The following is a 24,108-nucleotide window of genomic DNA, read 5'->3' as shown; positions in this document are numbered from 1 at the left end:
AACTTGTGGCTTTCTTCAATTGGGTAGTTAAACAATTCTTTTCTGCGACCCTTCTCCGTTTTTTGTCCCCATTCGTCTCTAGGGCCTGGGATTTGAAGCTATCAGTTGACGAGCTTTAATCTCTTATTTACTTATCCTTCAATTCCACTTTTCTAGATCTACTTCTGCCTTTCAGAGAGTATTGTTGTGAGTTCTTTGATGCGCAGATTTCGCAGAACTTAAGAAAGTCGTAAATATATTCAGAGGCTTTTAATGGCGGGGCGTTCAAGTTTCGATCCTGAGCGGGCCATATCTCACAAATTCCCCGAGGTTAGCATTTACGTTTCGAATTGCTCATCCGTATGGTTCACTTTTGTCGATTTGGCTAATATTGATCCAATTCGAAGCTTTTACGGATAAATAAAACAAATGATAAACGAGCAATTCACTCTGCTAACTGGTAAGCATAAGAGTTGGCGTCATCTGACGGCTCTAGGTTCAACTTTGTAGAAGGACGCAGAACCCAGTGGATTGTGTTTTCTATCTCCTGTTAGCCTTTTTTAATCAAGTTTGATGATCAGTCGTATGGAACTTATCAAGTTGAAGTTCAGTCCGAGAATCTACGACATTGTGATATGATATTGATATGTCATCAAAGAATTATCAATCAAGATGACTGATCGTTTTCCTTTAGAGTTATTTGGTGGTAGGATTCCTTGTGGTGGCCAAAGGAATTTTTTGGTACCGACCCATTTTTTTTGTAAAATGAAATAAATATCTTTTTTAAGAGGGTAATGGGGTTGAGCGGAAATATTACATCATTAAGCTTGAAGGGCAAATTTAGGTTCACTGCATCATATGAAATTCTTGAATGGCATATTCATTTCAGCTCATCTGCAAGAGAGTAGTCATGAAAACCACAAGAAAAATTATCATTCTTATAACATTGGCTTAGTATCTCGTTTTGCCATTATCATATAGAAATGATTGGGTCATTGATTTAGAAAAGTTAATATTCCTGTTCTGTACTAATTTTTTCTCTACATTTAAAAATAATTGGAAGTTGGTCCTTCTTGTTAGATTAAATAAATTACGTGGAGTTTCTTTGTCTTTAGTTTCTTCAATTCTTTTTTATGATTATTGGTTTTCCCTTTTGTTGCATGAATGGATGTGCACTCGTGCTCTGCAGACAACATTCACCTATACTGAAAGGTAGAACAAGCTCAGCTGATACATTTATTATTCTTGGGAATTATTTTCTTGCAATGAGCTTTATGCATCCTTCTCCAGTTTTTATTCCTTGGGGATCTCATTATGAGCCTATTATATGTTAATGATTTATCCTTTGTGTACAGAGATGTAGCACTATATGCTCTTGGTATCGGTGCATGTGTAGGGGATGCCTTGGATGAGAAAGAGCTGAAATATGTCTACCACAAGGACGGGCAGCCATTCATCCAGGTATCGTGAATTTTATGTAATTACTCCCCATGAAATTATCCCATTCTGTGCATATATATTTGACATATCCAACCTTATTACATGGCAAGCTTTATTGATGCATTTGATAAAATGGTAAGAAACCAGATTAGTAGTACAAACCTGCACTGAAGCCTGTTGTAAAATTATGTCATATGGTATAGAGTACCTACGTCCAGATTCCAACAAATGTTGTATATGGGTAATTCTAGGATTTCAACTCTCATATGCAGTCTGCGGTGGACATTTTTATTTTCACTTTTTAATTTTCACAAAAGTTGATTGCTAGCGTCCATTAAATTTCATATTTATTTACACTTTATATCATCGTTTAGTTATTATGATCTATTCATGGACACGCTTGGCTGAGAGAATTGAATGATTTTAGGTTGACAACAAATAAGCCATATACTTACAAGGCTTAGTTGTGTTGATTTCAGTTGATTAGCTAAGAGAATTTCATTATGGCATTTGGAAATGTCTAAGAGTTTTTTTGTGCTAGAATAATAAAAAAAAGGTTCACTCTAGTTTGATGTCCAAAGTGGGCACTTTTATTCTCTATTTCCTATTTCCTATTGCTTATATGTTTGATTGGTGGCATCATTTAAATTTTTGATTTGCTATGCATGCCTGTCTTTTCATTATTGTGATCTATTGCATTGCTAAAATTAACAATGGAGATTTCATTATACCATTTTTTGGCAAATGCAATAAGAGTTCTCTTTCTTATTAATGAAATCTTTTGACTTATTCTTCTCTCCCCCCCCCCCCCCCCCCAAAAAAAAAAGTAGTGGTGGTAATCAAATAATTCAATAAAACATGCAAGGAAGCAGTTTTAACTCTACTGATCCTGAGATTTGCTTCACAGAAAACTTATAGAAGGTAGAAAAAATACGAAGAGCTTCATGAACTATTGATGGAGAACCCTTAGGGAAGGGAGGGGAAATCAGAGTAGAGAGGGGGAAAAGGAGAATCACACTCAACACATTCATTCAATAATCAAAATCACTCTCTCTAAATCTTCAATGGATTACAACCAATATATAGGAAAATAGGAACATGAAATTAGAAACTTAACTGATATGGAAACTATCCTAAACTAGGAAACAACTATAAAAAGGAAACCAAAGCAAGGAAGTAAATCCTACTCCTACGTTCAAGTCTGGAAAATAAAAGCATGAAATAAAATACTAAATAAACTACTAATTTTATTTCCAACCCTTGTTGGACCAAAACCCTGGGCTGGACCGGTTCTTCTTGGCTCTTGGCTTCCAAAGCCGGTCATGTTGGATTGCTGGTCCAACCAAGAAAGGGCAGCCGTATCTGCATCAACTATATCTTTTGATCTTTGCCTATGAAAAAGTAATGAATATTTCTTATAGCTTGGCTGTTCAAGTGATGCGGATCCGGATTCTAAGAGATTGAAATCGGATCACTTATGGGCCCACAATTAACAAATAATTCAATTTAAATAAACCAGTGGCAGTAATACCTGAATGAGGACAGATCTGGAATTAATCCCAAAGAAAACTCAGTTCTGGAATTAATTTGGTGTTTCTAATAAAGAGTGGTAGAATTGTAATTATAAGTCACCAAGCTAGTAAATGGCAAACAAGGAATAACATGTGATGAGGGAGGGGCATTTTGGAATTAGAAATAAAGATAGGGGCTATAGAAGATAATGGAAGAAGAAAGAGGCAGTATTGGAAACAGCCAATTTAAAAGGGAAAAATCTCACTTTTTGAAGGTTGTCTTCAACCTTCAGTAACGTACAGAACCAGCGGACATTAGGACGACCTCAGATTGAGAGAGCTTCTTCAGTAGGCCTCAGTTTGGCCTAAAACTTCCAGCGAAGGGTCGCAGCATCAGGTCTTCCATAAATCCAGCACCAGAAAATCTCGATGGCCCAGATCTGATGTGTTTGAGTCTGCAACTGGATCTGACAATGGAAAAACTCAGATCTCGGTCTGAGTTTGATTTATCACCACAAAAATTAAGTTTTGGATGAGCTTCCCTTGGGTTTGTGTCGCCTACTGGTAGGGAACTCTTTACCAAAGACTCAGCCCAAAATAGCTTAAAGGAGAAGGAGATCGATCCTCTAAACTAGGGCTGCAACTGTTGTGCAGAACAGGGTAAGGAAAAAAACCAGAAAATAATAGAGAGGAAATAGGAGAAGGGAAAAAGAAGAGATTAACAGATTTCAGAGAGGGAGAAAAAAGGGGTCGGCAGCCGTGGTTTCAAAACCAAAAAAATTTTCAACCAAATTTCTATTCATCAAGTAAAAAAAAAAAAAAAACTCCATCGTCTACATATCCATTATAAAGGAAAAATCAAACAATTAATGGCAACTACTGAAAAGGAAACTATTCTAAAATTAGAAACTAGCTAAATTCGAAGGAAATTGTTTCTAAAACAAAAGAAAATCAAATCAAAGATATTTTTTTTTCTAAGTCCATCGTGTAATTGCATTAGCTCTCCCGGTCTTAAAAGAACTTGACTCCATCAAGTTAGGTCATGCTCCCAAGATTACCTTGTGAATTGCTTGCCAATGAGGTGGCATATATCTCGAAACAGAAGGGGCCATAACACCAAGAGGAGGGAGAGTAGGCTGACATGTCACTGGAGTAGGAGTCAGTCGGCGACGTGGCATGTTTGATAATGCATGTGGCCTCATTAAGTACATACGACCTCCTTGCTTCACCTTGATGGTGTTTCGTGCGCCATCGTAGAGAATGCCTGCATGTCGCTGCCAAGGTCCCCTAAAAGAATGTCGTAGTGCGCCAATGGGGTGACCAAACAGGTGACATGGTACTGTAACGGCCCAAACTGTAAGTGTACTCGAACAACTGCAGTGGCCTCTTCTCAAGCTGTAAGTCCAAAACCTCGCACGTGAATCTTCTTAAAAAGCTGCTTCTATGGAAGGTTGTGTGCTCGAACAAATTCAGCAGATATAAAATTTGCTTATGCCCCAGTATCAACAACTGCATGAACATCAGTAGGGTCGGAGCCGTGCAGGAGAGTACCCTTCTGTCTGAAGAGAAGAGCTTTATCAACTAGTCTATTCGAAAAGGATGAAAAGCTAGCTGAATGAGCTTCTACATCCTCATCTTCATCATTGACAATATCATCGTCTTCGAGGGGATAAGGATATAAATGAGATTCATCTTCACTTTTCTCTGTCGGCTGCTTCTCTGCTAAGTTCATAGAACGAGTCCTGTTGGGACACTTGTTAGAATAGTGACCCTTCTCGCCACAACTATGGCATATGATTTTCTTTACCCTAACGCTATCCTTGTTGAACTCTGACCTTTTCTCTTCAACTCTGCGAGCTTCAGTCTTTTCCTCCATATGTGGTGGAGGTCTATAAACTGAAGAAGTCTTGAGCATACCCTTCCAATAAATGGACTTCTCTTTAGCTGTCTTGGCATGAGCCGTTGCCACATCAATAGACCTGAAATCAGGGTTAGCCAACTCAAGTCGAATCTCAGTACTTAACCCACTGATATATCGCATCACCCGTTGCTGGTTTGTTTCCTGAAGCCAACACCTTGAAGACAACTTGTGGAACTCAAGGGTGTAGGAATCCACATCCTTGTTACCTTGTTGCAAGTTAAGAAATTTATGGAATATTACCTTTTCATAATTAAGAGGAACAAATTTTTCAGTCAGGATCTGCTTCATGACCTCCCAATTGGTAATGGGTCCAAGTCTTTTGATAAACCTTGCATGTAGTATATCATCCCACCATGAACATGCATACCCCATAAACTTGGTGAGGATGAGTTCACACTTCTTCACGTCTGGAAGAGACTTATATGCAAAAATCCTCTCAACTTTGGTAAGCCAGTCAAGAAATTCCTCAGGTCTCTTTTCACCACTGAACTCTGGAACCTCAACTTTGATGCCATAATCTTTGTCAGAAAATTGCCCGGTAATACCTTGGGGAACAACTGGATCACGTTGCACTTGGTGAAGTGTATCTTCAATCCGTAGGGCATTAAATTGAGGAGGTACTGTAGATGGTCCTTCATCGACTCGTATTTCAGAATTTTGCATAAAGGCAAGAATCTTAGCGAGGGCACCTTGAATGTCGTCTATGAACTTGTCATATTTGGCCCCATTTTTCTCAATCCTAGCATTAGTTTTCTATTGGTTTTCAAGTACCTCACGATACAATTTGTTCAACTCAGCATTGGTAACGTTACCTGTCATGGTTAGAGAAGTGCAGGAAATTCGCTTTGATACCACTTGATGCGGATCCAGGTTCCAAGAGATTGAAATTGGATCGCTTATGGGCCCACAATTAACAAATAATTCAATTTAAACAAATCAATGGCAGTAATGTAATTTAAGGGACAACTTAAAAACCCTCTTTTGAGTGAAATAGCTGAATCAAGACAGATCTGAAATTAATCCCAAAGAAAACTCAGTTCTAGAGTTAATTTGGTGTTTCTAATAAAGAGTGGCATAATTGTAATTATAAGTCACCAAGCTAGTAAATGGCAAACAAGGAATAACATGTGATGAGGGAGGGGTACTCTGGAATTAGAAATAAAGATAGGGGCTATAGAAGATAATGGAAGAAGAGGGGCAGTATTGGAAACAGCCAATTTAAAAGGGGAAAATCTCACTTTTTGAAGGTTGTCTTCAACCTTCAGCAACGTACAGAACCAGCGGACATTGGGACGACCTCAGATTGAGAGAACTTCTTTAATAGGCCTCAGTTTGGCCTGAAACTCGATGGCCCATATCTGATGTGTTTGAGTCTGCAACTGGATCTGACAATGAAAAAACTCAGATCTCGGTCTGGGTTTGATTTATCACCACAAAAACCAAGTTTTGGAAGGGCTTCTCTTGGGTTTGTGTCGCCTACTGGTAGGAAACTCTTTACTAAAGACTCAGCCCAAATAGCTTAAAGGAGAAGGAGATCGATCCTCTAAACTAGGGCTGCAACTGTCGTGCAGAACAGGGTAAGGAAAAAAACCAGAAAATAATAGAGAGGAAATAGGAGAAGGGAAAAAGAACAGATTAACAGATTTCAGAGAGGGAGAAAAAAGGCGGCCATGGTTTCAAAACCAAAAAAAATTTCAACCAAATTTCTATTCATCAAGTAAAAAAAAAAAAAAAAAAAAAAATTCTCCATCGTTTACATATTCATTATAAAGGAAAAATCAAACAATTAATGGCAACTACTGAAAAGGAAACTATTCTAAAATTAGAAGCTAGCTAAATTCGAAGGAAATTGTTTCTAAAACAAAAGAAAATCAAATCAAAGATTTTTTTTTTCTAAGTCCATCGTGCAATTGCATCATCAAGCTCTCAATCTTGGATAGAATATGATGAAAACAGACTTCCTGCAGTTGATATGACTTGCAGTTGATATGACTTGTAGTTGATTTATTTGATTGCAGATAATGGTTTGAAGATAGCACGAGCTAGTCGGATCCTCTGTAAAGTCCTCCATTGACCCTCTAACAACAAACCCAAGCATGCGGGATGGTGGAGGGAGGGAGGGAGACCTGGGCGTGTTTGTTGACATATACATTTACGTTACCCTTACTTAATCGTCTGAGCATTTAGGCTGAGCTGTAACGCATATGGTATTAGAGCAGGGAGGTCAAGTGTTTGACTCCTAAGAAGTGCAACGGGGTATCCCAACACTTTTCTCCCTCGGTGCCACGTGATGAGTGATCTTGTATGAGCGCGTGTCACGTGCAAGGCCGTGTGTATACAATTTGCATGTGCCGGGGGTGTTGATGTATACATTTATGTTGCGCTTAACAATTCAAGCTTTTTACATGCCCAATATATTGTTAAACTGTTAGCATGTTTGAACGTCAGTAGCTTTGTCATAGTTGTTACCATAATATGGGAATCGATGTGCTAGCTTTGGTAAAGGTGCAGGTTGTCCATCAATCTATATGGTAAAGCCATGAAACCCTTATTTCTTCTTGGATAGCAGAGACCGCAAGTTTGTAGTCTTAATCTCGAAAATCTTTTGAAATGTTGTTGCTTTTGTTCCCAATATTTCTGTGTTTTCTACTCTGATACGGTCCTAGAATAACTCAACCCCTTAAATTGGATTGCAAGATGAGAGGACCCAAGTCCATATCAACTCACATCAGTTTCCAAAGGGAACTGATGTGGGGTTAGCCCCCCATATTGCTAATATGGAACCGTAACATACCACCATGCTTTCAAACCCATCGTCCACAACGGCCCACTCCGGATCAGGTACCCCTTCCTAAGCGGCTCTCACTTTGCTCCAGGTTTCTGCCCAGCGGTAGGTAGCCCTTTCTTAGAGGCTTCCACTCTAGCACCAAGTCGCTCATTTCATGCTCGGGTTAGGCCAAGGATTGGCTGCACTGATACCACTGATACGTACAATAGAGAGAGGTAGAGAAAATAAGAGAGAGAAAATAGGGAAAATGAGGAGTTTTGGCTAATTAAGAGGTGGCCCACCTCTTGGCTTTGCGGAGGAGCCATTACCTATATCTCAAATAAAGAAATTGTGGGAAACTATTTTTCCAAGTCTATCTATTATGTTGTTAACAACTAATATATAAAAGAGTACATAGTAGCTTTAACTGATACAACCCTCACTTTCCACTTTCCCACTATAACATAACTACTATGGATAACTCTCCCATTACAAATGTACCACTTAACCACGCCCACATCCACTTATTACATAAAATAAAAATAACTACTACACAGAGATAAACCCACACCCTTCTCTATGTGGCAACCCATGCATCATGGGATGGCACATAACATTCCATCCCCATGGAATTGTCCTTGTCCTCAAGGACAATGAAATTAAGGGAAATAAAGGTTCACCAGGATCCCATACCTTAATAGGAAAAATCCCAATAATAACAGTCATCTCATGGCATGCACATCTAGTTGTAGAGATGGGCATCTCCATGAAGAAAGTGGTGAATAGCACTTTCCTCTTCTTTTTCTTCCTTTTCATCATATTTTCCTTTTTCTTCTTCTCCTTCCCCTTCCTTGTTAGAAGCTTTGGGTGCACCGCTACAATTGTGGGGTCAAATTTCTCGGACAATGCTAATATTTTTTTTTCTTCAGAATTTAATCCAATAAGGCCAAATTCCTCGTTTGAATATCATAAATCTTGTTAAGATTCTGCTCCATAGGTGGGCAATTCATTGGCTTAGATACCACTGATACGGGCCTGGAAGAACTCAACCCCATAAACCAACTTACAAGGTGAGGAGACCCAAGAACATATCAACCCACATCAATTCCCTTGACAGGAGTTTTGTCCACTTTTCTCCCTCTCTGATGTGAATGAAAGAGGTTTATTTATCAGTTACATAGTTTACTCACTTGGAATGTCAAAAAAAATGAAGTATTTGACTCCATAAGGCTTATTCGGTTCTTTTTTTGGGTGAGTAAAATAATTCATTACCGAAGGAGAAGAAAATACAAACAAACCCCTAATAGAAGGGGGGGGGGGAGAGGAAGGGACTAAGGATCCACCCTCATGAAAGGGAGGGAGCCCCAAGCAAAGCAGGGGAGAGACCCCAAAATACAACAAGCTGACTTTTCCTTAAGGAGGCAATACAGGTTTTGGTCACTCGAGCAGTTTTAGCTTTTATATCAAAGGATATGGAATCCCAAATCTGACTAGCCATGTGAGAGTTGGATGTCCATTTCTGCCAGTTACGCTCCATCCAAATTTGGTTGATGGTAGCAAGTTTATCCTGTTCTTACTTCCTATCTTCGTGGATTCTGTGCAGGTTGTTTTCATAGAACATTTTGCAACCTTGTTATTTATACTGTGTAAAACTATGCAGTCGTTAGCACTATCTTATGTTATGGAATGTTATTCTGAGGTCCCTTATTGGTTCCATAAATCCTGTGAAGGGAGGTTTAGATGGTTTAGCTAGAAGGTTTGTGGCAGCCATCCACTTGATATAACCCCATTCTTTATCCAGGCTTGTGACTGGCAATGGAGGAACATTGACTGAATTTGCCTGCTTACTTCCTTTGTCTCAATTTAAGTCTAGAATTGTCTTATATTCTTGTTTTTCTAAACTTACTCAAATTGCTATGCTTTTCAGCAAGGCATCCTACATTTCGCTAACACAAGCTGCTCTTGCATAAACTCATTTTCCTCTTCTTCTTCTCCATTTTTTTTTTTAATGAATTGACTACTAATTTGCAGGTCTTGCCAACTTTTGCTGCTCTATTTAGTCATGGAGCTGCAGGAAGCATCCTAGACCTACCGGGGCTGCAGTAAGTCTAAACTACGTTCAATGAACAACAAGGATGTCACTTTGGTGTTTTTATTTACCTATTTCGTGATATCATGTCATCTATCATTTTTTTTTTCCCACAATCTCTATGCCACCCATGTCTTCCATGCAAATTTCCAGAAAATTTGTGGTATAAGCCACTTTATCTTAGATTGTTAAGTAAAAACTAATGGTTTTTCCTGATACCAGATTTGATCCGCGTCTTCTACTGCATGGTCAGCAATACATAGAAATCTACAAGCCATTACCTGCAAGTGGCTGTGTAAGACTTCTGACCCAAGGATCTGAATAGTAGTTGTAGGATGTGCTATTACCAGTTATTTGATTGTGCACTTCAGCATTCACAATCGCTTCTTCATTGCTTGGGTTTGGGGAGTATGAATCCCATTTTAGTTATTTGAACAGAAAGAGTTGGAGTCTCCCAGAGACTCAGACACCTACACTTGAAGTGGACTCTACTCGGACTGACTGGGTAGAAAATCTTGGTGGAAGTTCTGCTACTTATGCACTGATTTATGTTGGCATTGGATATTGATGTAAACTTTGAAGATCTAACAAGATGGTACATATGTATAGTTATGATGCGGAACCTTGTTATTTGTGTGAACCTATTCCCTGCAGGGGAGGAAAAAAATAAAATAAAAAATAAAAAAAAGATGGAGAAGAAGAAAAGCCCTAAAGAGTTGCATATCTTATTGCTTTGAGAATCTAAAAAGTAATGAAACTTATTGTACACATGTAGTTTTGCATGGACAAATATCATTCCAAATAGAATTCAGATAGAAACCATATGCTTTTTTATGATAAAAATTATAATTATTGCAATGATCACTGTTTCATTTCATCATCAAGCTTATGGTGATTTGTCTAGCTTATTATAATTTTTTTTTTACTTTCTCGTTTGACCTATCACATGTGTTTGACCTGATGCAGTAATCATTTTTATATTCCATTCTACAAAAATTAGAAATCAGTGGATACCTTACTTGCATTGGTTGTCAAATTTCTTCGCCTTTTGTATGGCTGTATTGGCTGCCTCCTTCAGCCCTAAACAGCTTTCCTTATGTTGACTTTCTTTGCCTTTTGTATGGCTGTTTTGGCTGTTTCCTTTAGCTCTGAACAGCTTTCCTCTTTTTCTTTCTTATAAATAAAATCTTCACTTTACGTCACCAAGAGAGAGGGGGTACTTGCTAGATGGGAATTATTGTTCTAATTCCTTTCTATTCAAGCTGAAAAAACAGAAAGTCAGCCTATTTAGTTGTATCAAGTTGATATTTAAATATTAGCTTGGTTGTCGAGTTGTGAAATTTGATAGGATCCGCACTTTTCTTTCTTTATTCATTGTCTCATTGCCCTTCTCATCATCTGTTTTTATTAGCTATAGTATAACTTTATGCCTTTATGTTGTTTATTCAGATGCAAAATAAAATTGCAGTTTCTGGATTGCATGATAAAGGTTTGTCTCTCTCTCTCTCTCTCTCTCTCTCTCTCTCTGTGTTGCTGGAGGTAAAGAGTTAATATTCGTTGATTTTTCCCTTCTGCATTTTCATAAGAATGCCCAAGCTTATGTAGTGGATAATAGGAATGAATCTAGCTGTCCTACAGGTCAACATTACTCAAGAATATATGGTAGAGTTGAAATGGGATGGATCAGAAGGGTATTTATTTACGTAGATTTGCTTGGCAGCACTAAAAAACTTGAAGAGATCTCTGAAGAAGCATCACAGGCTCTCAACAATTTTCTGGATTGTTGCTAGGTTTAGGTTTTGGGAATGGTGGGGCAGATGTGGTCTGTGTGGCTAGTTCTTAGTCTTCTGGTTTCCCTCTTCCTAGCATATTTTGTTGTCAATATGAAATAAGAAAAGAAGTTCAAATATACGAGTAAACTTAAGCACATAGAAATGCAAGTGGACCAATCAAGTTAGAACTCAAAACAGAATCATGGAACTGTGCATGGAGTGGTGGACAACCACACTGTATGATCAGTTACAATAATAGGTTCTTTCATTAGAAGCCAGGCCGCAGAGCCTGCTACGTCAGTCAAAGAACGAGGAAATGCCCCCATCAATCGATACTAGTTATTGTCATTGGGATTCCATGACGTCGAGTTTTATTTGATCGTGCAAGCGCCATTTTCTCATTCAAAGATACTTCCTTTTGTTTTCCCATCGTGAAGCATTGAAATTGTTGAAGGCCCAAAAGAAGCTTAATCACCGGCATAGTTTCAGTTTGACGCTTTGCTTTCCCTAAAGAAAGCAATCAGTACACCTAACCTTCACTTACAGCTGGAACTGCACCAGTCACCCGAGAAAGGACCTTCTCTTTGACCCAAATAAATCAATCTATAATGTTCTGCGTCTTTAGGTACTCACTCTGAAGGTTGATGAATTACAAGTTTCGAAGATGAACAGTTCTAGGTCCTGCAGTGGAAGCCATATAATATACACGGTTGGTTTTAGATCAGTTGTCACACATGAGTAAGGTAAGTTGTTTTCACTGGATCTATCCACCTTGCGTAGAATATATATTGATAACTTTCCAGCCAATTTATGTCCATTAAGGAGAAGTGGTGTCCAAGTTTTCAATTTAGAATTCTTGCATATGCCCGGGGCAGGATATGGAAGACGTTACATATATTAAATGTTATTTTTTTTTTCATGAAGTTGTCAGAATGTTGCATGAATTGTTTGGGGGGGGGGGGAGAGGGGAAATAGCACTGGTAATTTAAAATTGTCTATGAGTGATAACATTTATAACCCTGATAACTACAGCCAGAGTTTTTATGTGAGTGGTGATCTCTGACTTTCCAGGAAAAGCAACTGTAGTTGAATTGGACACAGCAAGTTATGACAAGGAGTCTGGTGAACCACTTTGCATGAACCGGTGAGTACTATCTTTACTTAGTCCTTTAGATTGGCAATCATCAAGTTGATTTAGTCAGAAAATAACTATGCAGGATGACCATCTACTTGCGGGGTGCTGGCGGCTTCTCAAATCCATCAGCTCCATATTCATGCTCAAAGTATCCAGCCAATCAGATTTCACCTGTTAAAATTCCAAAGAGTCAACCTTTTGCAGTATATGAGGATGGTACTCAAGAGTCTCAGGCATGTACCATCTGTCTTAAATCTTAATGCATGCTACAGAGAAATTATTTTAAAATCTGCTTTGTGGTGCTCCATATATATCTATAGGTTTGCAAATATAATTGGTATGAAAGAGTCAAAGTTGTTGAAAGTAAATTGATGTGGATCACATTTTGTCATTGATCTTCATATCATATGCAGAATATAATGACTGCAGCTATTTTGTTTCTTTTTTCAAATTTCTAAAAAATATTTGATGGAAGTACTGCTCACGTTTAGTGACTCAACTAGTATAGGGCCAGCTTTGCTTACATGCCTACCTCAGAGATTTGGAACAAAATAAACTGTTGGTTCAGTTACCCCAGATAATATCTTTCCAGTGCATAGGATGCTTAATCTCTAACATCATACCATCTACTAGCTCACCCTCACTGCCAATTCCAGCTCCCAAGAATATTGCATAAGTTTCCCTCTGTCTTCGTCAGGTTGCAAGTGAAGGGAAGGAAAATCAATTTTAAAAGGAAAATGGGAACTCCTGTAATCATGATCGAGTAACTATCTTTAATTGTCACTAAATATGATAATCATATTTTTCAAATGGGAATCTACGTTGTCTTTCTTAAACCAAGGATTTTGGTTGTAGAATGTAGTAAAATTTAATAACCAGATTTAGATAGGTTTGGAGTTAGTTACACAGTCATGTTAAATAATGATTACTAAAATTTTAATTTTAATTTTGATTTGATTTCACTACCCTTCCGTTTATTCCCCTTGCAACCAAATGGAGGCTATCATTACTACTTGATCTTATTCAAATAAGTAACAGTTGGAAATCCTTCTTCCTTCAAATCTAATTTCGGAAGGCAAACTACTAACTTTTGCCAATGTCATAATCTGTCATTATGATTTTCATGTAGGCACTCCTCAGAAAATCCAGTTTGGTTTTGGTCTATTGTTTGTACTCACATTGCGTACCTCACTCCTCAGTCCTCAGTCCTCACTAATGCAGAACTTATACCATATTGTATATCTTGATTTATGCTTCTTGAAGGTCACAACTGTATTGTTTTACATGTTGAAATTTGCTACTTGTTACTCTTGGTTGTGACCCCAATGTTGGTGTACGATGTCTTGTATTCCGTCAGAGTTTAATCCAGGGTGTACTGGTGCAGCACCTCGACAGGCAGGACGGCGGTCCCGCTATATATTTATAGCAAGGGTTTCTTTCTCTGTAATGCAAGCAATACTGAGAGGTGTGAGGGATGAACATTGTAACCATATTCTCTATTGATAGTGAAGTAGGATCTCATCTCATCGGGGACATAGGCAATCTTGCTGAACCTCGTAAATCGTATGCATTGCTTGTTCTTGTTTTTCCATTATCTTCTGCATCTTTTTAAGGTTGCGTTTCTACAAATTGGTATCAGAGCTCTAGGTTTCCGTTTTCTAGGGTTTACTATCACTATGGCAAGGAAAGGATCGAATGTCAAGTATGATATCGAGCGGTTCAATGGGAAGAACAATTTCACTCTCTGGCGTCAAAGGATTAAGGATCTTCTGATACAACAGGGTTTGGAGAAAATGTTGTTGGGGAAGTCGAAGAAACCTGTAAAAATTACTGACGAAGATTGGGAGGAGATGGAGGAAAAGGCGGTAAGTACTATTCGATTGAATCTTTTTGATGATGCCCTACAGTATGTTGTGGGTATCAAATCTGCACCGCAGTTATGGGTGAAACTTAAAAGCATCTACATGACGAAGTCCTTAACGAACAAGTTCGTGAAAAAACAATTGTATTCTTTACAGATGGAGGAAGGTACAGATCTATTAGAGTATCTTAACATGTTCAATCAGATCGTAAGTAAACTTGCAGACCTGGAGGTTAAGATCGAGGATGAAGATAAGGCATTACTATTGTTTTCATCACTCCCAGAATCATATAATCACCTGGTAACGACTCTCTTGTAAGGGAAGGAGACCCTTGAGATGGATGAAGTCGCGGCTGCGCTCATGTCCAATAATACAAGGAAGAAGGCCAATAGTACGAAATCTCTAGGAGAAGGTCTTTTTAGAGGTGACAAGGGGTAGGAAAGAGGGAGATCAAATTAGAAGGGATCTGGGAAGAGTCGATCGAAATCAAAAGGGGCAAAGACAGGTCTCTTGTTACACAATAAGGAAGGTCATCGGAAGAGAAAGTGCTTGAAGAGGAAGGCGGACTTGAAGAAGAAAGGTGTAGATAAGGCATCTGAGGAAGCTAGCGTGGCTGACAGTTCAGATGGAGATGATGGAGATGTACTCTCTATATCATCAGGTAAGAATCAATCTTCTGATTCTTGGATTTTAGATTCTGGATGTTCATATCACATGTGTTCACATAAAGATTAGTTTGATACCTATCAACCATATAATGGTGGGTCTGTCCTAATGGGGAATGATGTTGTATGCAAGACCATTGGAATAGGCACTATCAAAATCAAGATGTTTGATGGGATAGTAATAACTTTAGAAGATGTGAGACATGTACCAGAATTAAGGAAAAACTTAGTATCTTTGAGGGCACTTGACTCAAATGGCTGCAAGTACATAGCAGAAGGTGGAGTTCTCAAGTTATTAAGGGTGTTATGGTTGTCATGAAGGGACAACTAATAGGAAACCTATACAGACTTATAGGGAGCACTGTTACAGGTGGAGCATCTGTGACTACAGATGCAGGATTTTATACAGATGATACATATCTGTGGCATATGCTGTTAGGGCATATGGGAGAAAGAGGATTGATGGAGTTTCATAAAAGAAAACTGTTGAAGGGTGTGAAAACTTGTAAACTGAACTTCCACAAGTATTATGTGTTCGGAAAACAGTGCAAGGTTAGTTTCAAAACTGTAAAACATAAGAGTAAAAGGGTGCTTGATTATGTACACAGCGATGTATGGGGTCCTTCAACAACAAAATCTAAAGGTGAGGCAAAATACTTCGTGACCTTTGTTGATGATTACTCAAGGAAGTCTGGATCTACTTCATGAAGCATAAAAGTGAGGTGTTCATTAAATTTTAGGAATGGAAGGCTGAGGTAGAAAGGAAGACAAGAAAGAAAATTAAGTACTTGAGAACAGATAATGGAGGGGAGCACACATACAAGCCGTTTCTAGAATTGTGTAAAGATGAAGGGATTACACGTCACTTCACGGTTCCAAAGACACTACAGCAAATGGTGTAGCTGAAAGGATGAATAGAACATTTCTAGAAATAGCTTAGAGTATGAGGCTGAATGCAGGGTTGAGCAAGAGATTTTGGGCAGAAGCAGTGAATATAACATGTTTCCTCATCAATAGGTCTCCATCAAAGGCGATTGATTGTAAAATTCCCGAAGAGGTATGGATAGGAAAACCAGTAGATTATTCTATTTTAAAAATATTTGGTTGTCCAGCCTATGCATATGTTGAGAGTGAGCAGCGTTCCAAGTTAGACTCAAAGTCTAAGCAGTGTATCTTTCTTGGTTTTAAGAAAGGAGTAAAGGGATTCAAGTTCACAGAAAGTTGTGGTTAGCAGGGACGTTGTGTTTGATGAGTCTCATATGGTGAAGTCAAAATGCAATTCATAAACAGTTGGTGAAAATAAAGAAGGTTCTACTGTGCAGGTGGAGTTAGGTGAGTCAGAAACAACAAGAGAAAATGAGTCATCCAGTGACTTACCAGGACAACAGGAAGCGGTTGAAGTTTCCTATACTATAGCAAAGGGTAAAGGGAAGCGTACTCACAAAGCACCTGTGAGATACGGGTTTGAGGACATGGTTGCCTATGCCCCCACTGTAGGTACAAGTGATCCATCTTCCTACCATGATGCTTTGAGTGATGCACAACATGATAAATAGATGGCAACTATGATGGAGGAATTGGAATCTCTGCAGAAGAATAAGACTTTGGAGATTATAGAAAAACCCAAAGAAAGAAAAATCATTGGGTGTAAATGGGTCTTTCGTAAGAAAGAGGCAGCATCTAAGGAGGAGCGTGAAAGGTATCAGGCCAGACTTGTAGCCAAGGGCTATGCATAGAAGGAGGGGATAGACTACAATGAAATATTCTCTTCAGTGATAAAACACACTTCGATCCGGGTATTACTTGCTTTGGTGGCCATGTATGATTTGGAGCTTAAACAACTTGATGTGAAGATTGCATTTCTTCATGGTGACCTGGGGAACAGATTTACATGGAGCAGCCTGAAGGTTTCAAGGTGCAGGGAAAGGAAGATCATGTTTGTCTACTTAAGAGGTTGCTTTATGGTCTTAAGCAATCTCCTAGGTAGTAGTACAAGCGCTTTGATTCCCACATGATGAAGATTGGCTACACAAGAAGTGAGTATGATAGTTGTGTTTATTATAAAGTGTCAAGTGATAATTCCATTATTTTGTTGATGCTTTATATTGATGATATGCTCATTGCTGCAAAGAACAAAGGTGATATAGTCTCTTTGAAGTCTTTGTTGAGTGCTGAATTTGAGATGAAGGATTTTGGTGCTGCTAAGAAGATCCTTAGCATGAAAATCCTTAGAGATAGAAATGCAGGTAAACTTTGGGTAACTCAGAAGAGGTATATGGAAAAGGTGCTAAAGCGTTTCAATATGGAAAAGGCTAAGTCGGTTAGCACTCCGTTAGCCAGCCACTTCAAGTTATCTGAAAGGGAATGCCCTACAACACATGAGGAGTTGGAGCATATGTCTTAGGTCCCCTATGCTAACGTAGTTGGGAGCATAGTTTTTAAGGCGGTAAGGCGACGGAGGCGTTTGAGGGTCTTTCGGAGCGCCTTAGCGATAAGGCGGGCATAAAACGTTGCCTTATTGACTAAAGTGTTCCTGTGTAATTTTTTTTTATAAAACCAATCCTAATTGAATTCTATTACTCATATGTTAAATAAATATTAAAAGTTCATATTCATACCAATGTAAGATATTCATCAATAAAACAAAGCAATAAAGTGAATAAACTAAGTTCATCAATCATGAATCATGAATCATGAATCATCATAACATATTAACATATAATATAAATACATAATTATGAAACCAAATTATAAATATAAAGAAAAGAAGACATAAAAAATACTAGTATTTATTATACTTACCTCTATGATGCCAAAATGAGTGCCTAAGCCTTAAGGTCATCCACTATATTTTTACTCCTGTCAAAGAAGAATGAAGTTCACCGTTGCCGGAGCAAAATGGTTGCCTGGATCAGTGGTTCTTCTTTGTTCTTTGATTCCTTCTCAAAGCCCTTTCTTAAAACCCTTGACAAAATCCAAACACTATTTGTGAATTGTGTTTTTGTTTTGCTTGTTTTGGTTATTTTTGGTGGAGTAAAGCTGATCCCATACATCTCAAGTGTTAACAAAATCATACACTTACCAATAAAAAATCTATATTTGGAATCTCCATCAATTAATTTTAAAATATGTTTAAAAAAAAAAAAAACCCATAAGGCGCCACTTCACGTAAGGCGGAGTACTGCCTTACCATCTCTAGACCGCATCAACACCAAGGCGTTGGTAAGGCGACGCCTTAGCAGCGCTTTAAAAACTATGGTTGGGAGTCTCATGTATGCTATGGTTTGTAGCAGGCCGGATTTGTCTCATGCAGTCGGTGTTGTTAGCAGATACATGAGTAATCCAGGGAAGGAGCATTGAAATGCAATTAAGTGGATCTTCAAATATTTGAGCTAGATTAAAGATATAGGTGTTATGTTTAATGGCAAGGGAAGTTTCACAGAATTGGTAGGTTATGTTGATTCCGACTATGCTGGTGATTTAGATAAGAGGAGGTCTACTACAGGGTATGTATTTACATTGGCTGGTGGACCTATATCATGGAGGCGATGCTTCAGTCTACAGTTGCATTGTCCACTACAGAGGCAGAGTACATGGCTGCAGTTGAGGCTACCGAGGAAGGAGTCTGGTTGGCTAGATTGGTTCGTGAGTTGGGTTGGAGCAAGGAGGTACAGTGTTACATTGTGACAGTTAGAGTGCCATACATCTTGCAAAAAATCAGGTGTTTCATGCAAGGACAAAGCATATTGATGTGAGATTTCACAAGATCAGGGAGCTTGTGTCAGAGGGCAGTATTCACTTGAGAAAAATTTATACAGATCTCAATCCTGCAGATATGTTTACCAAGCTAGTTACTATAGAGAAGTTCGAGTCCTGTTTGGACTTGATTAATAGTACTCATTGTTGAAGATGAGGGACGCACCAAATAGGTGCGGGTTTGTACCTCTTATGAGTTCGGGGATGAAGACGTCTACAGGTTATCTTTACAGGAGGCTCGACAGAATTCAAGTCAAGGTGGAGATTGTTGATGTACGATGTCTTGTATTCCGTCAGAGTTTAATCCAGTGAGTACTGGTGCAGCACCTCGACAGGCAGGACGGCGGTCCCGCTAACCGGTTAGCAGGCCGTGGGGGTTGCAAAGGGGGCATAGCCCCCGGCTCGAATTTTTTATTTGAGGGCAATTGTGTACTTTTCAGATTTGGGTTTTTTCGCTATATATTTGTAGCGAGGGTTTCTTTCTCTGTAATGCAAGCAATACTGAGAGGTTTGAGGGACGAACACTGTAACCCTATTCTCCATTGATAATGAAGCAGGATCTCATCTCACCGGGGACGTAGGCAATCTTGCCGAACCTCGTAAATCTGTGTGCATTGCTTGTTCTTGTTTTTCCATTATCTTCTGCATCATTTTAGGGTTGCGTTTCTACAACCAGATCATTGGTAAATGAAACCTAATCAAGTGTGCACTGTTGAGGATTATGATTGTACCTTGTGTTCCACCGTTGAACCCTTATTATCTTCATTCCATGTCTAGAATGAGAATTCATGTTCACTGGTACAAAAGTTACTGTGGTGGTTTTATTTCACACCCAATTGTTGCAATCGCAAAGGTCTCTATGGATTTCTAGGTGGTCAGAATACATAAATATGAAACTATTGTGCGTGATTGCATTCTGATTCCTGACTAGTACAGTGGCGAGGAATGGATATCAGTAATCTCAGAAATAGCTAAATTGTACCAGCTATCCAGCATACAAGTTTGATAAAAAAAAATCCAGCATTCAAGTTACCACACGAAGTACTGTAGCACAAGGCAAGAATGGAAGAGTAAATATATGATTCACCTAATGAAGTCATAAAGAATTAGGTTCAGTCATACATCATTCAAATGCAAGAATAGAAAAAAAAAATGCAATATGAGATAGGATTGATAGGATTTATTATTGGGAAAATTCTGATGCTAGTTACCTATGTTGTTAGTTTGTTCTGAGCTCATGTTATTTTTCTCAATTTCAAAGTGTTCTATGTTCCGTAATTACATTTTCTTGTATCCTAGGTGACAACAGCTATTAATTTTATCCTTGTTGGAGTGTACATGATATACTAAGTAAAAAAATCCTTAGGCCTCTTATTGTCATCCAACAAGGTTCCAAAAGTGCTGCTTCTTGTTGAAAAGTATCCAAATTGTACTGGAGGAGCTATTAGAAATCAGGCACCATAGCTACCTTGGAATCTTAGGTCTCCACTAGACCAGAGAGTTGATTCATTGTATTTTCTAAAACCTTCTTCCAATTCTGTCTGCCCAAAGGTCACCCTAAATTTTGGCTTGGTTTTTTCTGCTGTGGGTTAAGCAAAAGGAAACAATCTCTCTCTGTGCCTGTGATAAGCTCATGCCTTGGTAAACTTGAGTTGGTATTATACAAATATCATCAGAGATCTAATGAACGTGTCATAAAAAACTTTAATATTACCCAGGATATGTTGCTCAGGGTTCAAAAATGTCTTTTCTGCTGCTTTTTGGAGCTTTCCTTTATTGTCAAATGGTAAACATTGTACCAATTGGTCATCTCCTCATCTTTCTCAGAGGCTCCCCCACCCCCACCCCCACCCCAACCCCCACCCCCACGCCCACCCAACACCCCTTTTGATATTGAATCTCTATGTTATCTCCAGTTTATTGATATGGGGGCTAAAACAAAGGACAAAATTCTGAAAAATTTTGAATAATTTTATGCAGGCACTAGTATACAGACTATCGGGTGACTATAATCCTTTGCATTCAGATCCTAAAATTGCAGAAATTGCTGGGTTAGTAAAACATTTTTCTTTGAAGTGATTACTATTACTGTTGTATTGGTTGCCATTTAAGATCTTCCTTTTTTAGTTCAAAGTCTTGGAAAAGTGGGCCAAGTGACTTACAAATTGGTTGGCCCTTTAAGATCAAAGGGCCCCGATAAAGAGACATAAACAGAAGGGGAAAAAAAAAAACGCTCGCATTACACCATCATTTTTTGGTTGTTAACCCGCCTTTTATGTGGTTATGTGCACTAGTGAGTGAAAGAGTGTCTGGTGAACGGGTAAATATATTTCATGAAGTTCACAATGCCGATGCTCTATACTGGATGATTTTATCATGTTTTATGCATTGATCTTCATCAGGAGAATGTTTTACTCATTCATGTATTATCAAGTGAGAAATAAAGAACAGATTTTACTCATTCATGTATTAGTTGTCTCCTTGAGCTCATCTCTATTTTACTAATAAGAAATGACGGACAAATATCTGGACTCTGAAAGATCTCTTTCTAGTCCTAGTTTGCATTTACCCCTTCTCTTCAGAGTTGTGAGACCTCCAAGAAACTTATAACGTAGATCCCTTATAAATATGAACATGTGATGAAAGCATCGGAAGAAGTGTAAATATCTAGACTGGTTTTTGTACTGGTTGTTTGCAGGTTTTCTCGTCCAATACTGCATGGATTGTGCACTCTTGGGTTTGCAGTTAGAGCAATTATCAAATGCATTTGCAATGGAGATCCAACCAAGGTGAAAAGCATAATGGGACGTTTTCTTTTACATGTCTACCCAGGGGAGACATTGATCACAGAAATGTGGCTTGACGGAACAAGGTAGAACCCTTTGTCTTGTGCTTTGGATAAGCATTAATACCTACTAAACTTGAGAACCATTTTGGATTTTTGGATTGTTGAAGGACTAACGTCAGAGTTGGAATGTGCAGGGTCTTATATCAGACAAAGGTAAAAGAGCGAAACTGGACAGTTCTGTCTGGGTATGTAGGTCTCCACCATATAACTTCATTAATGTGAGTTCTACCCGTGCATATACTACACCGAAACTCCTGAATCAAGACTGCACATTTTGAGCCTTTCTTTTATGAGTAACAGAGGACACCAACTGGTGAATTGATACTTCACTGGCTCAAGTTGTTTGGCATGACTACTTTGAAAAATTGCAAATGCAGGCCCTATTTGTAGAAGTGATTAATTTATGAGACATGATTTTTACAAATAATTGTGGATAATGAGTTGATGATTTTGCCGAGTCCACTGTGTTTGGCAATTACTGATGTACAAGATTTAAGTAATAGTTGAGCATATGATAGATTTTCGAACGTTTATTCTGGGCATGAAAGTTGCCCTATATAGTGGAAATGCAAACATAACAGATATTAATGATCCAACCAATATAGATTAGTTCAGCTTGATGATTCCACTTTTCAGAAAGTCCAATCTGGTTCTTATTATATCTGCCTACTGCACTCTTAAGATTTGATTTCTTCAGCACTGTTTATTGGAAGCGTGTTGGATCGTGTCTATGCTTGATCACTTCAGGACCACTAACCATCTAAGCTAAAGGTTGGTTCTTCTACAAATAGTTTCTCAGTTGGGGCCTTGGGTGGTGATCTGGTCGGGTGATGCTTTAACCTAAGATGGAATGAGGATATCCACAAGTTCAACTTCTATTCACCTACCCTGTTCAATTATTTTACCTCGGCAGGGGGAGGAAGGATTTAGGGGATGGTATCGGTATGATCTGATATTGATCCGGATCAGATCGAATCGGTAGGTATTGGTCTACTTTTTTTTTTTTTTTTTTTACCCTTAAACAATACGGATCAGTCAGGGATTGGGGATTGGTTTCAGTCAATATTGATCCGATACAATATCGATACTTGAAACCGTGGGGAGAGAGATTTATTCTAGATCATGAAATATTTGTTTGACCATAATAGAGGGATACCAAGAATGAAACAGACCATTAAATATGGTTGTCCCCATTCATACAAAAAAAAAAAAAAAAAAAAGATTGTCCCTGATATATATATATTTTTTTGGGTCGAATGAGAATATTGTCCCTTTAATAATTAATTGTCAATTTATTAGCTCGTGGCAAATATTTGTATGGGAGAGGGTTCCCTAAAAGCAGTGTGGACTATGAATATATGACCGTACGCGCAGAAATATCAACAAGGCATTTTCGCCTTTCATGAAAGGGGGTGTGGTCATTTTGTCTCTTTGAGTATGGAGCAGGGCTATGTTGCCTATTTGTCTTGAATGCAAGAGATCAGTGCATGGTCGCATAGTCCTTGCAACATAAATGAGATTTTTGGTTTTACAAGGGGTTGGGTTGTAATTTTATGCCCCCATGTATATGGGTGGATTACGTGACCAATTAGCCTTTTTCCTCTCTTGTGAACCACAAAAAAAACGTTTTAAGGGAAAAAGATTGTCACAAGATTCACGGCTTCTGACATGACACTAGTGTATAGATTCTTGTGCACGTTCTTTTGTATTTATGAATCTCTCACTCTTTCCTCGACAAACTCATCCCCTTGCTAGTTGACAATCGGTCTTCCCTCGTTGGTGAAAAATTACATTTTGACGTCATAGGGATGATGTAGATCTTATGTATTTTTTATTATTTTTTTAGAAGATCCCAAGTATTAACTATGCACTAAAGTCGTTTTCCTTTTCCCTTTTTCTGCTCTTATACATAAGAAAGTCTCTTTTTTTGACACATTACATTGCAAGTCCCAACCATCGAGCGTAAATTTAAAAATGGATCATTTTATTGGTGATACAATCGATCCATATCATTATCGATTACATTGGTCAGAGGCGATACATAGCTACAAGTGATTCAGAGAGCATTGATCTGAACCTATGACTATGTGTTGCAAGCTTCTTGACTGAAAATCCAATCATGTAACACTTTCACCACTATGTAGTGGAGCCTCAGGAAGATGTCGTTTTTTTTACATTTTTATAGAAAATAAACAATATCATTAGGTTAAAAGGTGAATTTGGAACATAGTTTGTAATTCCTTTGATCACTTCCTTTCTATCCATAGCATTATATGCTATGATCTTAATATATATATATATATATATAAATACATTTAACAAAAGATCTGAATTATTGTTTCTTGCTTCCAAGTTCACTGGAA

General features: G+C 38.3%; 1 protein-coding gene across 1 annotated transcript; it reads left to right on the top strand.

Moving 5' to 3' along the window:
- The first annotated feature begins 62 nt into the window (after window positions 1-62).
- Window positions 63-22,359, top strand: LOC122073830 (enoyl-CoA hydratase 2, peroxisomal). The gene is made up of 11 exons (XM_042638487.1): window positions 63-309; window positions 1,169-1,191; window positions 1,335-1,440; window positions 9,650-9,720; window positions 9,930-10,002; window positions 11,157-11,196; window positions 12,551-12,623; window positions 12,697-12,847; window positions 20,878-20,948; window positions 21,596-21,769; window positions 21,880-22,359. Exons 1-11 carry the CDS (start codon window positions 253-255, stop codon window positions 21,965-21,967), a joined length of 927 nt encoding a protein of 308 aa, XP_042494421.1. The 5' UTR covers window positions 63-252; the 3' UTR covers window positions 21,968-22,359.
- Window positions 22,360-24,108: the final 1,749 nt, after the last annotated feature.

The sequence above is a fragment of the Macadamia integrifolia genome, chromosome 3 (assembly GCF_013358625.1).
Source record: "Macadamia integrifolia cultivar HAES 741 chromosome 3, SCU_Mint_v3, whole genome shotgun sequence".
In the NCBI taxonomy this organism is placed as follows: domain Eukaryota; kingdom Viridiplantae; phylum Streptophyta; class Magnoliopsida; order Proteales; family Proteaceae; genus Macadamia; species Macadamia integrifolia.
This window is presented reverse-complemented; position numbering and strand designations above follow the sequence as displayed.